The sequence below is a fragment of the Danio rerio genome, chromosome 16 (assembly GCF_052040795.2).
Source record: "Danio rerio strain M-AB ecotype USA chromosome 16, GRCz13ab, whole genome shotgun sequence".
Taxonomy (NCBI): Eukaryota; Metazoa; Chordata; class Actinopteri; order Cypriniformes; family Danionidae; genus Danio; species Danio rerio.
This window is the reverse complement of record NC_141036.1, coordinates 53,024,822-53,045,000: the sequence shown is the minus strand read 5'-3', so window position 1 is coordinate 53,045,000 and position 20,179 is coordinate 53,024,822. Positions and strand designations below refer to the sequence as shown.

The following is a 20,179-nucleotide window of genomic DNA, read 5'->3' as shown; positions in this document are numbered from 1 at the left end:
TGAATTTCCGCTTAATAAAAAAACTTCCATTTGGGGCGACACTACAGTCATATACTATGCTGTAAGGTGTATAAGTGCACAGTGTATAGAGTCAATCTAGGGCCATATATACTTGCAACATAAAAAAAAAAGTTTTTCAAACAAAAATAGCGTATTGAGCAAAAATAAATAATTGACTGCAAATCTTCAAAAATCGCAAAGCGAAAATAGATTTTTGAGAAATCAAAATTTATTTTGCTGACAGAAATGAAGAACTGCAAAGAGAAAATTAAGCTGAGACATAAAATTGAGCAGAACTGCACTGAAAACAGAACTGCAAATAAAATCAAGCAGTGCAAAAAAAATAAATAAAAAAAAAAAAACTAAAATATTTGCAATTAAAAAAAATTTAAACTAGCAAAACATTTTCTAAACCGCGAGTTTGGGATGCTGATTTGACTTTGCACTTCATGCTTCTGCACGTTTAATTTTGTGGTGCTGATTAGACAAGGGAGCAAAGTCAAGAGAACTTGTACTTTTTTAAAATTGCAAATGTTTGAGTTTTTTTGCAACGCTTTATTTTTATTTGCAGTTTTTTTTTTTTTTTTTGCAAATTTCATTTTTATTTCTCAAAAAAAAAATTTTCCGCTTTGCGTTTTTTGTAGATTTGTATGTTTCTTTTATTTTGCAAGTATATATGGGCCTTGATTGACTCCATAATAGTGTGCCATTTGGGACGCAGCTACAAAAATAAAACAAGTTTTCAATTTTAAAAAATTCTTTTTTTTTTTACTTTTCATTTACGAAAAGATCTTAAAAAATGCATCACACTTCAGGGTTCTTACACTTTTTCCAACTTTTAATTCCAGCACTTTTCAAGCACTTTCAAGGTATGCTATTACAGCACCTAACAACCCTGGTAAATTACGTTTATATACACTGTTTGCACCTTTTTTACATTTAAATCCATTGTGCTATTTTAAAAAAACACAATATGACATTTCAACTTAAATTGTTGAATACTTTGGAGCATATAGGGATTTATAGGGATAGTTATAGGGAAAGTTCACCAAAAAATGGTAAAAATTAAAAAAAAAATAATAATAAAAAAGTTCAGTTATTGGATGAAGTATCTTTTTAAGTTTGGTCTCTTTCTACCTAAAGTTGATCTCTCAAAAAATGAGCTTACATTCAGATTTAGTTTGGGTGTAGTAGCAAGTTGACATGTCTGTTTTAAACTATTCCTGAGCGCTTCGTTTGATGTTTTTCTGCATGAAGGTCTCCTTAATATGCGCATACGGTGAACATTTTGCAGTGAAAACTGGTCGCACAGCAACAATTTTATGCACAAATGCTCCCAAATATATTTTAAGCTCGCATAGATAAAATTTCAAGAGTTCACACTAAGCTGATGATTTATAAAAGCTTGTTTGGCATGCTGTCCCGGGAGAGAGCCCCGAGCTCAAGGGCTCCTCGAGCCCGGAGCTTCCTCCCGTTGGCAGAGCGAGAGGGGAGCCTGAGCTCGTTGGATCTCAGAACTCCCCTGCTGCGGTAGCTAAGGGAACACAAGGGTTAGATAAAAGCTTGATTGTTATGCATGTTGAATGTCTTTGGATGGTGGGAGGAAAAGGGAGAACCCGGGGAAAACCCACGCGGACACGGGAAGAACATACAAACTCCTCACAGAAACACCCACCGGTCCTGTGGAACCAGGGCTGGCAGTGTTCTTGCTGTGGGGCTCACAGTGCTAACCACTGGGCCGCCGTGCCGCCCAATCAGAGGTAAAGGAGGAGAATAGGGGAGGAGGGGGGTTTCTTCCAAACGAAGATAGAGTGAACTGAAAACTGTGGCTATTTATAGTTGCTTAGGGCTCATATGATTGGAAGATAGTGATTAGCAAATGCGAGACCGGCCATGATAAATCATAAGCACGTGATCCTCTTGAAATTAGTTCATGAATAAACTTCACTTCAGGTGCATATGCAACTAAAACGGCTGCCATTTCGAGCCCTGCAATTTCAAATTCAAGCAGATGCAAGAACTTTGTCCAAAATAAAAGCACTTTCCTAACCTTGAAAACACTATTCAAATTAAAAATTAAGCATTTTCCAGGATTTCCAGCACCCGTACAAACCCTGACAGTTTTATACACAATTTGGCCTTACTTTACAATAAAGTTTCATTAGTTAATGTCTTTACTAACATGAGCAATCACAGTTCAACATTTACTAATGCATTATTCAAATCCAAATTCATGCTTGTTAACATTAATGTACTCAGTTAACATGAACTAACAATGAACGACAGAAACTGCTCTAATGGAAGTAACCAACAATATACTCTTAGCTGCAGACCAAGACCAATAAGTATTGTGAGAAGCGTTATATAAACAAACATGAATTTAATTAATCAAGGTTAACAAAAGTAAATAAATACTGAAATAAATGTACAGTTCGTTGTTTGTTCATGCTAGTAAAAACAACTAATATTAATAACTAATATTATAAATAAAAAATAACTAATATTATCCTTACTGTGTAGTGCTTCATACAGTATAGAAACATATGAACATTGCTTTACAATATTACTGTTTTACTGTATTTTTGCTACCCTATGGAGAGACTTTCAAAAACTTTTTAAAAAAATCCAACCGCACCCGAATATTTCCCAAATGATGTTTAACAGAGCCAGAGCTTATTCGTTTTATTTCGGCTAGAATAAAAGCAGTTTTTAATATTTAAAAAAAAAGTCATTTTAAGGTCAATAATATTAGCCCCCTTAGGCAATATATATATATATATATATATATATATATATATATATATATATATATACACATATATATATATATATATATATACACATATATATATATATATACACACACACACACACACACACACACACACACACACATATATATATACATATATATATATATATATATTTTTTTTTTTTTTTTTTATTTATTTTTTTTTCAATTGACTACAGAACAAACCCTCATTAAACAATGACTTGCCTAATTACATAGTTAAGTGTTTAAATGTCACTAAGCAGAATACTAGTGTCTTGAAAAAGATCTAGTAAAATATAATGTACTGTCATCATGGCAAAGATAAAAGACATCAGTTATTGGAAATCCAAATAAACTTGAATTGAACAGTTTGTTTCACATAATGAACTATGATGATGATGATGATGTCTGACCTGAGACTGTGGACTGCAGGTTGTTCATGTTCTGGTCCAGTAGTTTAGAAGGCAGAAAGAAATCAGCCTCTTCATCTGTGGTCTGCGTCTCTGCTCCGTTACTGCAGGACAGATCTTCATCTTCTCCAAACACCTCACGCCATTCCTGAGAGAAACCTCCGTCCTCTAAAGAGCTGCTGCCCAGAATCTCATCCAGCAAACTCAAACCGTCAGACAAACCCTCGTCAGCTCCTGAACACAATGCAAAGACATACTGAACATCGTGTACATCGATGTACATACTGAACATCGTGAAGAACACTGATCCTTATACTTATGATACTTATGTTTCGTACTGAACATCTTTCAAAAAAGGAAATAAATAAATGATAATAATCTACAGCCTTTAATATTACTCAATGTTATTGATTTTCTTTTAAGTAGATGAACACACCGGCCACTTTATTAGGCATACCTGTCCAGCTGCTCGCTAACGCAAATTTCTAATCAGTCAATCACGTCGCAGCAACTCAGTGCATTTAGGCATGTAGAAATGGTCAAGACGATCTGCTGCAGTTCAAACCGAGCATCAGAATGAGGAAGAAAGGGGATTTAAGAGACTTTGAATGTGGCATGGTTGTTTGCGACAGGCGGGCTGGTCTGAGTATTTCAGAAACTGCTGATCTACTGGGATTTTCATGCACAAACATCTCTAGGGGTTTACAGAGAATGGTCTGAAAAACAGAAAATATCCAGTAAGCGGCAGTTCTGTGGGCACAAATGCCGTGTTGATGCCAGAGGAGAATGGCCAGACTGGTTTCAGCTGATAAAGGCAACAGTAACTCAAAAAACCACTCGTTACAACCGAGGTCTGCAGAAGAGCATCTCTGAATGCATAATCCATATGCCATGTCATAAAGCCTGAATCATCTCAGACTTGTTTCTTGAACATGACAATGAGTTCACTGTACTCAAATGGCCTCCACAGTCACCATATCTCAATCCAATAGAGCACCTTTGGGATGTGGTGGAACAGGAGATTTGCATCATGGATGTGCAGCCGACAAATCTGCAGCAGCTGCGTGATGCTATCATGTCAATATGGAGCCAAATCTCTGAGGAACATTTCCAGTACCTTGTTGAATCTACGCCACGAAGGCAATTAAGGCAGTTCTCAAGGCAAAAGGGGGTCAAACTCAGTATTAGTCAGGTGTACCTAATAAAGTGGCCACTGAGTGCATGTCCGCACATTTACATTAAAACAGTAAATGAATATGTTTGGTTGTTCTACTTTCATTTTTCGAATTATTCCTCATTTCTTCTCTGTTTGGTGTTACCTGTGTGCGTGGTGTTGCTGCTCTGAGTTTCCTGCTCAAGAGAAATAAGCCTGAAAGAGAAGAGAGAAGCCATTAGAGCAGGGGTCACCGAACTTGTTCCTGGAGGGCCGGTGTCCTGCAGGTTTTACCTCCAACCCTAATCAAACACACCTGTACAAGCTAATCAAGGTCTTACTAGGTAAACTTAAAACATCCATACAGGTGTGTTGAGGCCAGTTGGAGCTAAACCCTGCAGGGACACCAGCCCTCCAGGACCGAGATTGGTGACCCCTGCATAAGAGTGTTATATCACATCTGAAACTAAAGAAAATGGGAGTTGATCATACGTTTCATCTGTAGTGGGACTCGTCTCGTCGTCTGTTTTTGCTTTGCTTTTCTTCTTCATTTTTTTCTTTACCGCTTGATCTGAACCCTGGAGTATCACACACAACAGAGAAACACGCTTGTAAGACTGGGACGGTAAGATTATAGTGTTTGTGCTAACAATGGACGATCGATGGATGTTCATTGAATGTAATATTAATTACAAATAATATTGTGAAATGTTATGAAATGTGAAATTGGATTGCTGCACATCTTGTATCTTCACACCATAGACAACAAAGATAATGTGGCCATTCTTCATCAATGGAAACCTCAACGCCACTAGATATTTGAAATTGCTCCATGATGATGTTTTTCCCTCTTTATGCACTGAAGCTGGAGCATTCCTACAAACTCTTTCCTGAAAAGTGGATTGGTCGTCGTGGGCCAGTTGAATGGCCCCTAAGGTCTCCCAATCTGACTCCTTTAGACTTTTATCTTTGGGGTCATCTGAAGGCAATTGTCTATGGTGTGAAGATACAAGATGTGCAGCACCTGAAACTACGGATATTGAAAGCCTGTGCTGGCATTTCTCCTGCGGTGTTGTTATCAGTGTGTGAAGAGTGGGAGAAGAGGGTTGCATAGATAATCCAACACAATGGGCAGCACATTGAACACAAGTGGTCAGAAACTTGTAAATAACTCATGAAAGAATAAAGTTACATTAAAACCATGCACACCATTTTTTTTCTCGTGAAATTTCCAATAAGTTTGATGTCAAATGACCCTCTTCCTAGTGAAAAAACTAAAGTTGGATCCAAGATGGCCGACTACAATATAGCCACCATGGTCACCTCCCATCTGTGTGATTGGTTCTCTTTCAAATAGACTAGACAATAATTTATGCTCTTGCACACATAGTTTTGCTGCTTTAAAGAGCTCCAGATTTGTCTTTTGGTAAGCAGCACCGATTACTTTCGCTTTATCCGTTATTTGAAAAGATTATTAATTGGCCTAGCGTTAACCTTGTGTGTGATCAACCTTTCATTATCATACATGGGATGTTTTTTCCCTGCTTTCTCTTGCTTACAGGTATTTTTGGTAATATGGATTATAATTTTTTATAATAACGTTGGTTCAATATGAGATTAACCCCCATTTATGAGTAGTTACCTGTTGATCTGGGACCTTTAGCCAGAACAGGTTACTGTGCATATTAGATACACTACAGCAGTTATTTTTTTAAATGTCAATTTTTTATTATTTTTTTGTTTTTTTTTAGAAATGTGTAGTTAAATAAACTGTATACAGCTATATTTTGCTTGTTTTGACACATTAAAAATGTGTGGATACAAAATAGTAATTTATGTTTGGTGTGGTCAGAGATAAATTTAGTAAAACCTTAATTTGAGCTCTGAAAAGTCATGTGAAGTAAAAACTAATTTTAATACAAGACTATAAAACCATTGCCCATTTGTTCATACACGGCACACAAAAAGTGAAAAAAAAATGAGGAGGCATGTGGACATTACACAAAATCTAAATCAAGTCATTTTAGCTAATCAAAGTCTAATTTATGCATTTAAAATATATTTTCCCAACAACAAAAGTGTGGCTAGTGAAAATGATGAGTGGCTAGTAATGTTGGAAATCTACTAGCCACAGTGGCTGGTGGTCAAAAAAAGTTAATGTCAAGCCTCTCTCTCTCTCTCTCTCACACACTCACACACACACACACACACACACACACACACACACACACACACACACACACACACACACACAAATTATTATTAAACAAACAGCTAAAACTCACCATACAGTAATATACAGTAATAAATTACCCAAATTATGAATATCAAACAAACAGCTACAATGCAATGCTATTCCTTTAAAGTAATAAATAATAATAATAATAATAATAAAAATAATAATAAATCTCAAATATACGTACTCTCCATACATATATCGAGCTCTAAAACAGGACTGCTATGAAAGTAACAGCTATAATGCAATATTAACTAGTTGTAAATCTCTCACCGCTGAAGTCTCGTGCGTCTGACAGCCTTTGAAACTCTCGTGAATAGCAGCCATCGTGTGAGAGGTTTTCTCCCAGAAATGCAGCAGTGTGGTCTGAGAAGAAGAAAAGGCCGATATTTGATCTTCTGGAAGATTTCATTCGTTCACTTTCCTTCAGCTTAGTCACTACTTCAGTGGTCGCCACAGTTTTATGCAGCGGATGCCCTTCCAGCCGCAACCCAGTACTGGGAAACACCCATGCACACTCATTTTCACACACAGACACACACACTAGTTTTGTTTTTGTCAATTTAGTTAATTCCGCATAAAATACCCGCATGTCTTTGGATGCCAACACAGGGAGAACATGCAAACTCCACACAGAAATGACAACTTGCGACAGTGGTAACCACTGTGCCACCGTGCCACCCTGCTCAATAATAATTTCATCAATATTAATAAGAATTGAACTGCAGGAATAGGTAGTCACCTGATAGGTTGTCAGGACGTGTGAGAGCAGATTACAGCGACTGGCTCCCAGCAGATCAACCTTCTGACACACGTCGTTCTTCAGTTTGTCAAAACTTGTCTTGGTATGACGAACCTGAGTTTGAACCTGAGGAGAGAGAAAGATGAGGATGATTCTGCCTGCCAAAAATAATAATAAATCATCAGCAAAACCACAGGTGAAGATTAACAGTGACATTTCAGACATACGTTTAGTCACTTAGCAGATGCTTGTGTCTGAAGCAGTTTACAATTGAGGAGGCATTCAGTGATTCAACAAGAAGAGGCAATACACACAAGTGCTAATTATACAAAGGAACTGCTAGTGCTTAAGGGATTAGGCGCTAGAGTTAGGAGGTATTTTATAGTGTTTGTACAGGAGGTTTGTCAAGCCCACTCCCCTGTGTAATGCACTTTATTTTTAAGATTTGGAGTGCTTGTAAGAAAGTGTCTGGCACAAATGTGCAAATCTGGTGCAAGTGTTGGTTAAAGTGCCAGAGAGATGAAAGAGTGCGTCTTCTACAGGTGGTTTGTCAAGACCTCTCAGCTGCATGACACACTCAGAATTTCATAGTGTTTTAAGGTTGTGGTGTGGTGCGGGGTGAGAGAAGAGACACTTATAACTGTGCGTTCACACCGAAGGCAGCGAGTGTCAAAGGTCTCAAAGAAAAATGATTCACTGTATGAATAACAAAAAAAAAACAAGACACTGGTGACACCTGCTGGTCAGAACTTTAAATGCAACAAAAACTTTACCTAAACATGTTTATTAAACATTGTTTAACCTGCACTTGAAAATTCAATTCAATTCACCTTTATTTCTATTGCGCTTTTACAATGTAGATTGTGTCAAAGCAGCTTCACAAAGAAGATTATAGAGATTTGAAACAGTGTCAGTTTAGTTTTTAGTGTTTAAGTTCAGTTTAGTTTAGCTCAGTTCAGTGTGGTTTAATATTCAATACTGAGAGTCTAAACAGTGAAGAGCAATCCATCGATTACATGTCCCAAACCATGCAAGCCAGTGGCGACAGCGGCGAGGAAAACACTTTACAAATCGACCTCTTTAAACCCTTTGACTGCCCGCTCTACCAAAAGGTTGACCATGTTTTGAAAAAATGTAAAATAGTTTTTAGAAAATATCTTGAGAGAAATTCTTTAGAAATGTTGGCTTGGGTCTTCACAAAACTTATTGAATTAGCACAAATTAGCCTTTAGCACCCACATTATCTTACCTCTGTAGTTAGAAATTGTTTCTGGACATGACACTCAAAAGTATCTTACGATGAATGCAAGTGAAAGAGACGTGAAGCTGAAACGGCAAGTTGCTTTTTGCCCCACACAGAGAATGTCACGTGAAGGGATAGACATCACAATTTGTATTTGAAATTTACCCAATATTACCATCTCAAATATATTGAAGTACACAGATATTTGTAAAACAAATTTCCATTACTTATTTATTTATTTTTTCAAAACTTTTCCGGGCCTGGAAAATACCTTGTCAAAAGTCCATGACTTTTCTAGGGTTTTCCAGGACCGTATGAACCCAGTATTCTTTATATTGGTTTAATTGTAAAACAAACAAACAAACAAAACATGTTAAATGAGAATCTGAAATATTTTATGGCATACATAAAAAAATAAAGGTGTTCGAAAGTGTTTTATTTTGATTATATTTTCAAATAAATTGGTCTTACATTTTTTTTATAGTTCATGCATTAATTCCGGTACTTTTACCATAAACTGACATATCTATCATTTAGTAGAGGTTGATATTTTAGAAATTATAGGATGTGTTGAAAAAATGCATTAAGAGTGTTAACTAGCGACATTATGGGCTCTATTTTGACGGTCCATGCGCAGAGCGCAAAACGCAAGGCGCAAACGCTTTCAGGGCGTATCAGAACGCATTTTTACTAATTTAAGAACGGGAAAATAAAAGGGTTGAGTTTATTTTCTTAATGAGTTATAGGTGTGTTTTGAGAATAAACCAATTAGAGTCTCATCTCCCATTACCTTTCAGAGCCAGCTGCGCCGCGCCAAAAGCACATTTTGACATAAAGTAAGTTCACTTTCGCTTTTGCTCTCGTGGATAGGGAAACCTTTACGCACAGACATCAATTAGCCTATAAATAATTAATTTCATTTAAGCGCAAAGATTTGTTTCAAAACTATTTCTAAATTCAGTTCTAATTTCTGGCAATCGAATAAATGAACAATAATAACAAAGTGTGGTCAAAATACTGAGTTATTTCCAAATACACCTGCTATGCCCCATATGGTCTAAAACCTGACAGGTGGACAAATCTAAGCTTGTTTTTAATAAAACAAATATAAATATGGATATAATAAACAATACTGCTAATAATAATATTATACAAAAGCAAACTGAATGAACTGAAAAAGCCTCCCGAGATGAAGAAAGTAAGGCAGTGGTTTTTAAATTCATGTAGGCTAGAAATTAATATGTTTTGTAATATTTTAATCATTTATATTTATATCCTGTATATATCCCTATTATATATATCCTTATTATATTATGTCTTTTTCATATGTAAAGATATTTGCGTATTGCTCTACATTTTGTGTGTAGTGTGTAAGCCAAGCGCACTTTGCGCCAGACAATAGACCGACTTGGTCTAAAGATCAGACTATTTACAGTTTCTCAAAATAGCAACGCGGCAAAACACGCCTGCTTTTTTAGACCAGAACGCCTATGGGCGCACATTTCAGCGCAAATGCATTTGCTATTTAAACAGCGTGGTGCAACACCTCAAAATGACCCTTGCGTCGAGCTAAAAGTAGCAAAAGAGTATTGCGCCGCGCCTTGCGCCAGGTGTATGATAGGGCCCTAAGAGTTAAATAATGCAATCCAAACATTTTTTCTTGGTGCGGAAGTTAAAGGGTTAACAAAAGTGCCTAAAGCTGCTTTATAAGAGAGCCAAAAATGGTTGTGCAATTTGATGAAAATATCCAATTGTCTGACATTGGGATTTGATTTGAAAATTTAAAAAGGTAACCATCAGAAAATTTACAGTGGTTTACCTTTTTACAATTCCTAATGAATCCTATTCATAATATTTGGACAAACTACTTGACTCACATACTGACTTTTGCCTACTGTATATAGTATGGAAGAAGTCATATCTGATCACACATTTATATGCAAGCATTACAAAAAAAAACAAAAAAAAAAATCAAGGAGCATTTTCTAAACAAGCAAAAACTATTGTCTTGTTTGTTTTCAAAAACAATAAGTCTAAAGTTTTTCCTTCAAACAAGCAAAATAATCTGCCAATGGGGCAAGCAAAATAATCTAGCTTTCGCTTTGAAATTAGATTATTTTGCTTTCCCCATTGGCAGATTATTTTGCTTGTTTTAATGAAGAATTCACTTCATTTTGACATAAAGTATTATTTCTGAAAGAAGACAATAGTTTCTGCTCGTCAAAAAAATGCTTCTGGATTTAACAGTTTTTAGATTTTTGGACCAGAAACAGGACAAAAAAAAAGCATGTTTTGCAATGTGAGACTAACCTTCCGAAACTTCTCCATCTGCTTGTGTGTGTCCGGGTCGAGCTCCTGAGAAACGTCCTTCATCCAGAGCAGTGCTCCTCTGTACTCTGTGCGCGACTGCTCCATCCGGTTCACTGTCAGCCATGTGTCTGAAATAGCTCGGTAACGAAAAGTCTCCACCTCCTGGTACAGGCGACCCAGCGGCCCTCGCAGTGCCAACCTGCACAGAGAGACACACCAATATGAAGAGTTCTGAAATCAGTCCCAACAGAGTAATGGGAATATAGAAGCTTGAAGTTAGGGCTGCACAATACTGGGAAAATATGCAATATTGTTAGGTTAACTCGCCTTTAAAATGTCACTTTAAGCTAATGACTAGTATCTTGAAAAATATCTAGTCAAATATTATTTACTGTCATCATGGCAAAGATAAAAGAAATCAGTTATTAGAAATTAGTTATTAAAACTATTATGTGTTAAAATATCTTCGTTCGATTAAACGGAAATATATATATATATATATATATATATATATATATATATATATATATATATATATATATATATATGGTGAAGCAGTGGCGCATTAGGTAGTGCTGTCACCTCACAGCAAGAAGGTCGCTGGTTCAAGCCTCAGCTCAGTTGGTGTTTCTGTGTGGAGTTTGCATGTTCTCCCTGCGTTCACGTGGGTTTCCTCCGGGTGCTCCGGTTTCCCCCACAGTCCAAAGACATGCGGTACAGGTGAATTGGGTAGGCTAAATAGTCCGTAGTGTGTGTGTGAATGTTTCCCAGAGATGGGTTGCGGCTGGAAGTGCATCCGCTGCGTAAAAACTTGCTGGATAAGTTGGCGGTTCATTCCGCTGTGGCAACCCCAGATTAATAAAGGGACTAAGCTGATAAGAAAATGAATGAATGTGTATATACGTGTGCAATTTTTCCAATATTGTGCAGCCCTACTATGAATTAATGAAGAAACCTTTGTTGGGATGAGAAGCAGAGTGCTTTTCCAGTAGCTTGCATGATCTTTCCAGCACGACTTTTGTCCTGAGAGCCTTGTGAACGCAGGAACCGACCCAGTTCATTCTCCTCCTGGGACAAAACTGAAAAGAGAATTTAGGTTTTGATAATAAATCATGACTGAAATCCACATTTATAATTTGATCATTTGAATGGCATAGCAAATAGATGTTTCTTGGGGAAAAGACGTAGACTTATGCATGAACTGATTTAAAAAAATATATTATTTACAATTAATTAAAATACATTAAAATATAATTTTATATTAATCTGAAATTTTAACTTTAATCTTAAGATGAGAAACGTTAACCCAATAAAAATGTAGATATTTTAATGTTGTTTCATATTGACAAATTTGAACTGCTGAATGTACTGACAAGCACCTACAGTATAGTAAATGAAAATGTACTTTAAAGTAATTTCCACTTTAATATGTATGCATTCATTTAAACATTTGTAAACACAAATTTAATTAATCTAATAATGATGAAGTTGAGGCAGTAAATTAAAAAGAAATAAAATATTATTAATTTCAAAGTACTATTAATTATTTATCAAATATAATTTCACATGAGTTCTATTATAATCCAATATTTTACATGCAAGTCAACACATTTAAAAAAGAAAAAGATAATGGTTAATTTTGTGATTACTAAATAATTACATGATTTTTGGACTCAAATTTTTCCTGAATGTTCTGCTAAAGAAAAAAAGTCACCCACTGTATATCTTGAATGACCTGAGGGTGAACATAATAATGGCAAATGTGTAGTAAGGGATGAGCTATCCCTTTAAAATCTAAACATTATAAGAGCCCTTCACACTTACAACTCATAAAGAAATCAGATATTAATAAAGATGTGCACGTTCACGTACGGCTGATCCTCCTTTGATACTGTTCGATCACCTTGAGAAGCTCCATGCATGTTCTCTGTACTGAATGAAACACCTGAGGGGAAAACACATTCATCACAAGACTATTTAATTCATTCAGAACCAGATAAAAAAAACAAAAAACAAAAAAAAAACAGATTTCTGTCTGCTCCTCACCTCAAGTTTAGCATCAAGATCTGCATCCGAGGCAACAACATGTTCATCCTCCTTCTTTCCAGTGACTTTGATAAGCGTTTGTTTGGTTTTCCAGTATTTCTGCTGGAACTTGTTTACCACGGAGGATTCTTGACTTTGGAGAAATTGATCAAAACCCCTGAAAAGACATGACAAAACCAATTATTAAAGCATGTCATTTGCTTAAATGTACTATTAGCGGAGAGTGGGGACAGTTGCAACCCTTTTTGCATTGTCTTCAGTTTCCAAGAAACAGTTTTGTTTTGTGAAAAATGAGCCTGGTTTCTCTCTAGGTTTTTTTCCTTCACTTTCGCTGATTGGTGAAGTTTGTTCGTCGCAGCTGTCACCACTGGCTTGCTTGATTTGGCACTTGTGGAGCTGTGCATCGATGGATTTGCTCTTCAGTGTTTGGACTTTCAGCAGTGAAATTAAACCACACTGAACTGAGCAAACCTGAACTCTGAAAATTGGACTGAAGCAGTTTCAATTTACTAGAACTTCTATGTTAAGCTGCTTTGACACGATCTACATTGTAAAAGCGCTTTAGAAATAAAGATGAATACAAACTTAAATGTTTAATGTAATAAATCTGCATCTATTGGACACCAACCCACATTGCTATAATATGTGTACATACAGTTGAAGTCAGAAAAATATCTAGTCAAATATTCTTTATTAATTATTTATTATTATGGCAAAGATAAAATAAATCAGTTATTAGAGGTGAGTAAGTAAAACTATTATGTTTAGAAATGTGTTGAAAAAAATCTTCCCTCCAACAAACAGAAATTGGGGAAATAAAATAAACAGGCGGGGCTAATAATTGTGACTCAAACTGTGTGTGTGTGTGTGTGTATATATATATATAAATATATATATATATATATATATATATATATATATATATATATATATATATATATATATATATATATATATATGCAGAATTTCAACTTGAATGACGCAACTGAGTCTGAGCTGGAGGTTGCAACAACCCATAGGGACAACATTCCTTAAAGCGTAATAATAAAATTTTTCTAAAACATCAGGTTGCAGTTTATTTTTTGGAAAACAGATTAAATGTAAATTGGTTTAATTGTTATATGTGTTAAACTATAAATACAAACTGATTATCAGGCATAGAAATTGAACCAAAATATTTTTTTTACTAAAAATCTAGACTCAACCTTACCTAAACTACTTCTTTGAATTTTGAAATAAATTACACTTTTTCCCCAAATTAAATTACATTGGAACTGTGATCAAATTAATTTGTTAATTGTTAATATGGCAAGCTTTTAAATACATTTTGTAAGGGGACAGCATGTTGCAACTCTCCCAACCCTGATTAAACTGTCTATGCTAGGGAGATACAATAGCTTTATTGCTTGATAGCTATAAAAATTCAAAGCTAAGAAAACAGTGATTTAAATTATACAAATGGATAATGTTTCATAAAAACAGATTAGACACCATGAGAACATTCTGAACATTAAAAAAAATACTTTTTCTTACATAAAAATGAGTTTTATACTGAAGGAACGATCACATTTGGCTGATTCCTCTCAGATTGAAAGAGGGTCTAACTGAGAATATGTAGTAAATATACCATCACTCTAGCTCATTCCTGAACTGAGGAATAAGTCTTGTTGCAACCATCCCCAGTCTCCCCTATAGATTGATTGTGTGGGAATTAATGGATCCTGCATACTCACTGGTTGCCTTTCTCCATGGTTATCAAGTATCTGAAATAATAATTGCACAATTGTATCACAGTTGTCATCTTTAACACATTTTTTAAAAATATAAGAAATGCTGACTGAACAAATACAGGCCTATTCTTTACATTTAACGCTATAGTTTCTTTATTGAATGAGGTTATCTTCATTATTAATACGCCTAATCAGTAATATCCTAAAGGGAACATATTATTCATAATTTCCATATGCGGATTTCATTCTCTGCCTCACCAAAACAAACATATACCTTTCTATAATGTCATTATGCAACAGCTACAGCAAATACAGGAAATGAACGATTTTAAACAATAATAGGTAATTGAATATGTCAGACTTACCGCATGGGTTTGATTCCCTGCTGAAGATATTTAGCACATCCTGTAACCTGAAAATAAAACGCTATATGTGTGTTTCAGCGTGTGTGTGTTTTAGCATCAGTGCGCGTCCTTGTAGAAGGAGTGATGACGTCATGCGCGCTACGGCACGAGTACACTGCAAACTAGAGGTGAGGCAAATTAGCTTAAATCTTTGACTCTAAATGCGCATTTAAGAGCGGTCAGAATGATAATGTGATACTGTTACGACATTTTAAATGACTCCTAAAGTATCATCATCCAAGAGGTAAATTGTCAAAGAACACCTCAGAACAAGCGAGTAGAAGTCACCACCTGCTAACTGTTACTTTTCTCAACGTTTAGCAGAATCACCTAATCCCTGGCGTTTGCGATTATGGTGATTCGTTAGCATTTTTTTAAAAGATGGGGAGGAAAATGAGAAATAAAATTACATTTACGAAGAAACTAAAGGCTATTTTTAAAATAAGTCTTTATGTGAAAAATTAAACTGTTCAAAATTTAAAAAACGAGATATACAGAAGAGCTCTTCCTTTTGGAAATGTATTTGAGAAACACAGCAAACATGCTTTTTACATTCATTTTCAATATTTGATAAGTAATTGTCTCCAGCAACCAAATTGTATTCATCATTAATGAAATTACATTTCATAGCAATCTCATTAATTCACCAGAGAAATGACAAAACCGTTGACACATGATCTCAGCAAAGCAAAGTCAATTACAGGAGCTCATTAAGTTTTGCTCTGTCTGTCAGAAATAATGACACATTCACCAGCACCTGCCACTTGGATCATGAAGACCAATCTACTAAAGATTTTCATAATAAAAAAAAACAAATAAATATATAAAATTACACTAGTAAGCTGGTTTTGGATGTTTAACCGCGTCATATCTCAAAGATGTTCAATATTACTTAAACAGAATAAAGTGATGGTTCACTCGTATATGAAACTCGTATTACTCAATCTACACTGGTTTCAAACCTGTTTGACTTTCCTCTCTTGAACACTAAAGCTATTTTGATGAAAGCTAAACCCTGTAACCTCTGACTTCCTTATAATATTCAGGCCCATAGCCCCCCGGCTAAAAGGGGTGTTTTTTTTTTTTTTACTCAAAAACCTTTTTGCTGTTAATCACCTCATTTTATATTTAGTTATGAGGTTTAAATATTGCATTTTAGTCGCATTCTAAGCACTATATTTTGCTGGATTAGCTTGTCAGATGGTCGTCATAACCACACTTTTTGATGTACCAAAAACATTACCTAAAGATTTCTTAAACAAATATGAAAAAGATACTTAATTTTTAAAATAAAATTATATTACATCATATATCATTAGGAATAATATAGGAATCTATTAAAGTTTTAAATAAAAATATAGCCTATTGTCATTTAATATGCAAATAACAATTGCTGGCCTGCACATTCAACTTTCCTCAGTCAGAATTTGGCATGCCAACAGCCAATGCAGGATTTCACTTGGTCCTAAAGCTTCTTCAATAGGTTGTCTTCTTAAGTATTTTTACAATTTATTATGGCATAGCAGTCAAAATATGAAAAAAGTAGCTCATGTATGAGACAAATCCTCGATCTTTGTCAGTGAGGGGTGGGTCTTTTGAACCACCCAAACCCCTCCACAGGTCTGATATTTGTTTTTCCTACTATGGAAGTCAGAGGTTAAATTTTTTCCAGCTTTCCTTAAAATATCTTTTTTTGTGTTCAACAAAATAAAGAAACTCATACATGTTTGGGGGGAGAGGTAATAGTGAGTACATTTTCATCTTGGGGTTTACTTTAAATGAATATAAAAACATGCTTCTCTTGATAAATAGTAAAAATAGTAACTTAAATGCATTTATTTTACTTATTTGTTTTGTGTTTTGCATATATGTATTTGTGTATATATATATATATATATATATATATATATATATATATATATATATATATATATATATATATGTATACACACACACACACAGTTGAAGTCACAATTATTAGCCCCCTTCAAAATTTATTTTTTTTATTATTATTATTTTTTTAATATTTCCCAAATGATGTTTAACAGGGCAAGGAAATTTTCACAGTATGTCTGATAATATTTATTCTTCTGGAGAAAGTCTTATTTGTTTTATTTCGGCAATTTTCTCACACACACACAGACACACACAGACACAAAGACACACAGACACACAGACAGACACACAGACAGACACACAGACAGACACACAGACAGACAGACACACACACACACACGCACGCACGCACGCACGCACGCACGCACACAGCAAAAAATAATAACTTGACTTCTAGTACATCATTTGGTATCAGAAGTAGCTTATATGAAAGGCAAATGCCTTTAAACAACACTTATTTTACCAAAATAAAATATGATCATGCCTTGATTTTTTTTATTATTTAATTAAGACAGTAAGATCTGACTTTGCTCAGACAAAAGTATTGTCACTGAACAGAAATAATGTCCAGTATATAGAATATAAAGTCATGCTGCAGTGGAAAAAGAATGAATATTGTGTGTGACTCCCATGAGCTTGAAGGACTGCATCCATACATCTCTGCAATGACTCAAATAAATTAATAAAATCATTTGGAATGGCAAAGAAAGCGTTCTTGCAGGACTCCCAGAGTTCATCAAGATTCATCAGGATTCATCTTCAATGCCTCCTTCATCTTACCCCAGACATGCTCAATAATGTCTGGTGATTAATCCTGCAGCACCTTGACCTTGTTTTCTTTTAGGAGCTTTGATGTGGAGGCTAAAGTATGAGAAGGAGCACTATCTTGCTAAAGAATTTGCCCTCTCCTGTGGTTTGTAATGTATTGGGCAGCACAAATGTCTTGATACCTCAGGCAGTTGATGTTGCCATCCACTCAAAACTCCCGCACACCCCCATACTGAATGTAACCCCAAACCATGATTTTTCCTTCACCACACTTGACTGATTTCTATGACAATCTTGGGTCCATGCGAGTTTCAGTAGGTCTTCTGCAATGTTTGTGACGATTGGGATGCAGTTCAACAGATGATTCCCTGGGAAAAAAAAATCGACCTTCTGCCATTTCCAAATGATCAACTAGAAGTCAGGTTATTATTTATTGCTTTTATAACTGGAATCGACAACAAGGCTTTTGTCAGGTAGTGTATGAATAAATGATTATCCAGAAGGTAAATACGGGGATTCACTGTGGTAGTTGTAGTCTGGACAGACTTTTTGCACCAGTTTGTAGTCCAGGCTGTTGAAGTAGATGTAAACGCAGATGACTTTGAATGGTTTTGAGCACAGCCAAGAGACCTGGCTGTGAGTCTGGTCCTGATCGCAGCTCTGGGACGAATCGTACCAGCAGCGGGCAGCTTTAGTTCCTCTCTCCACCCTCTCATGTTCCACCCTGCAGTTAAACATCCGCGACTCCACCGAGTGCAGAACAGTTTGTCGAGCACTCGCGTCAAACTCCACCGCTTTACTAGGAGGAACCAGCCCTACAGAGACGTTTCCTCCTCCAGTGGTGTTATAGCGGAAATAAACACTGAACGTCCCGTTGCCGTGATCCACGATCTTCCCTGTGATGAGCAGGTTCAGGATTGTGGATTTGACTTTGCACTGGAAATCTCCCCAGCCAAACATCTTCTTAGCTTTTCCTCTTTTCACGGTGTCTTGTTTTCTCGTTTGTTGAGCAGATGGATGCATTTCCGTCAGGTTAGGGGCCCAATCCCACAGCTCCTGATCAGGACACGGCTGGATTTTGTTGGACAGGAGGGCATCAGGGACATCAGAGTTTGATATGGGCGAAGGGTCAGAGTCAAAACATGGACGCTTGGATGTCGTCTTTGACCTGTCCATCTGTAGAGACCTCAGGGATGTTGGACTGTTTGCAGTGGCATATCTTATCTGAGGCAAACACAACAAGACAGTTTTATACACCAAATATTAATTAACATATTAGAGCCTTTCACACTTAAAAGGGTTTCATTCTCAGAGTTTTTTTTAATTTGCAAACATCTAAAAATGTCAAAATTAAGGCAAGTTTTTGGCAAGGCAAGGCAAGTTTATTTATATAGCACATTTCATACACAGTGGTGTTATGTATGTGATATTGCCATTGTCCCCTGTGCCATTAGGTGGCACCCACGTTACTGCTTATGTTTGTGTGCTCTTGTAAATAAAGTAGTAAAGAAGTTAAGTACTCCCGTTTCACTGAGACGGTTCAACTCCTCTTCAACTTTTGGACGCAGGGCATACGGGACTACTCTGGGCTGACAAAACTTTTTGTTATGTTCAGGTTTTAGCGATATTTTAGCTTTTATTTTCTTCATTTCCCCTAATTGTTTAGAGAAAACAGCGGTTTTTGCAGAACAGCATCTAGTGTCTTCAGTTTGACTGTTCTTATTTCTTTCCAGTTAAGTTTAATCCGACGCAGCCATTCTAGCTAATCTAGCTCACTTTTGCTACGCAGAGAAAATAAAGTTCAGGTGCGCCTATCTACTCACGATTCACTGTGGTAGGTCCATGGATAAATTAATCCACCTTGTCGCCAAATATGTTATGTTCTCACTATCATAACATTTAAAATACACTCTTGAATGCACTAGGCTAAATAACACAGCTACAACGGGAGTACTTAACTTCTTTACTATTTTATTTACAAGAGCACACAAACATAAGCAGTAACGTGTGGGTGCCACCTAATGGCACCGGGGACAATGGCAATATCACATACATAACAAGTGGCAATTCAAAATGCTTTACATAAACAAGAATAAACGAAACAAGTAAAATAAAAATAAAAACAAATAGTAAAAATGAGTAAAAAAAAAAAACAAAGAAGGGAAAAATGTGATATAAAAGAATGAACAAGAAGAGAAAAACATAATAGTGCAATTTGTCGGACGCAGCACAGTGCTCATTCAGTAGTTAAACAGATGTGTTTTCAGTCTTGATTTGAATGTGCCTAATGTTGGAGCACATCTGATCATTTCTGGAAGCTGATTCCAGCAGTGAGGAGCATAGTGGCTGAAAGCTGATTCACCCTGCTTTGACTGAACTCTAGGAACTTTTAGTTTATATGATCCTAAAGATCTGAGTGATCTGTTAGGTTTGTATTCAGTGAGCATATCTGTAATGTATTGAGGTCC

General features: G+C 35.9%; 3 protein-coding genes across 6 annotated transcripts in view; 1 reads left to right on the top strand and 2 right to left on the bottom strand.

The window, feature by feature from the left end:
* The window catches only part of ica1 (islet cell autoantigen 1), a 19,852-nt gene extending 4,749 nt beyond the window's left edge, over nt 1–15,103 (bottom strand). For 2 of the 3 annotated variants that reach the window (XM_087285606.1, XM_087285607.1), the window contains exons 1-11: nt 15,009–15,093; nt 14,647–14,676; nt 12,914–13,070; nt 12,740–12,812; nt 11,823–11,946; nt 10,868–11,066; nt 7,315–7,440; nt 6,846–6,938; nt 4,829–4,914; nt 4,503–4,552; nt 3,187–3,417 (exon numbers count right to left, since the gene is read on the bottom strand). In XM_087285606.1, the coding sequence (XP_087141732.1) occupies nt 3,187–3,417; nt 4,503–4,552; nt 4,829–4,914; nt 6,846–6,938; nt 7,315–7,440; nt 10,868–11,066; nt 11,823–11,946; nt 12,740–12,812; nt 12,914–13,070; nt 14,647–14,676; nt 15,009–15,013 (1,174 nt within the window). In that variant the 5' untranslated portion in view covers nt 15,014–15,093. 3 annotated transcript variants of the gene reach the window in all.
* The window catches only part of LOC147840426 (uncharacterized), a 362,844-nt gene that overhangs the window by 3,573 nt on the left and 339,092 nt on the right, over nt 1–20,179 (top strand). The gene's annotated exons all lie outside the window — the stretch shown is intronic.
* On the bottom strand, nt 18,137–19,016 carry LOC100148066 (neurexophilin 1). The gene is given in 1 exon segment (NM_001351634.1): nt 18,137–19,016. A coding segment is annotated over 1 exon segment (684 nt). The 5' UTR covers nt 18,888–19,016; the 3' UTR covers nt 18,137–18,203.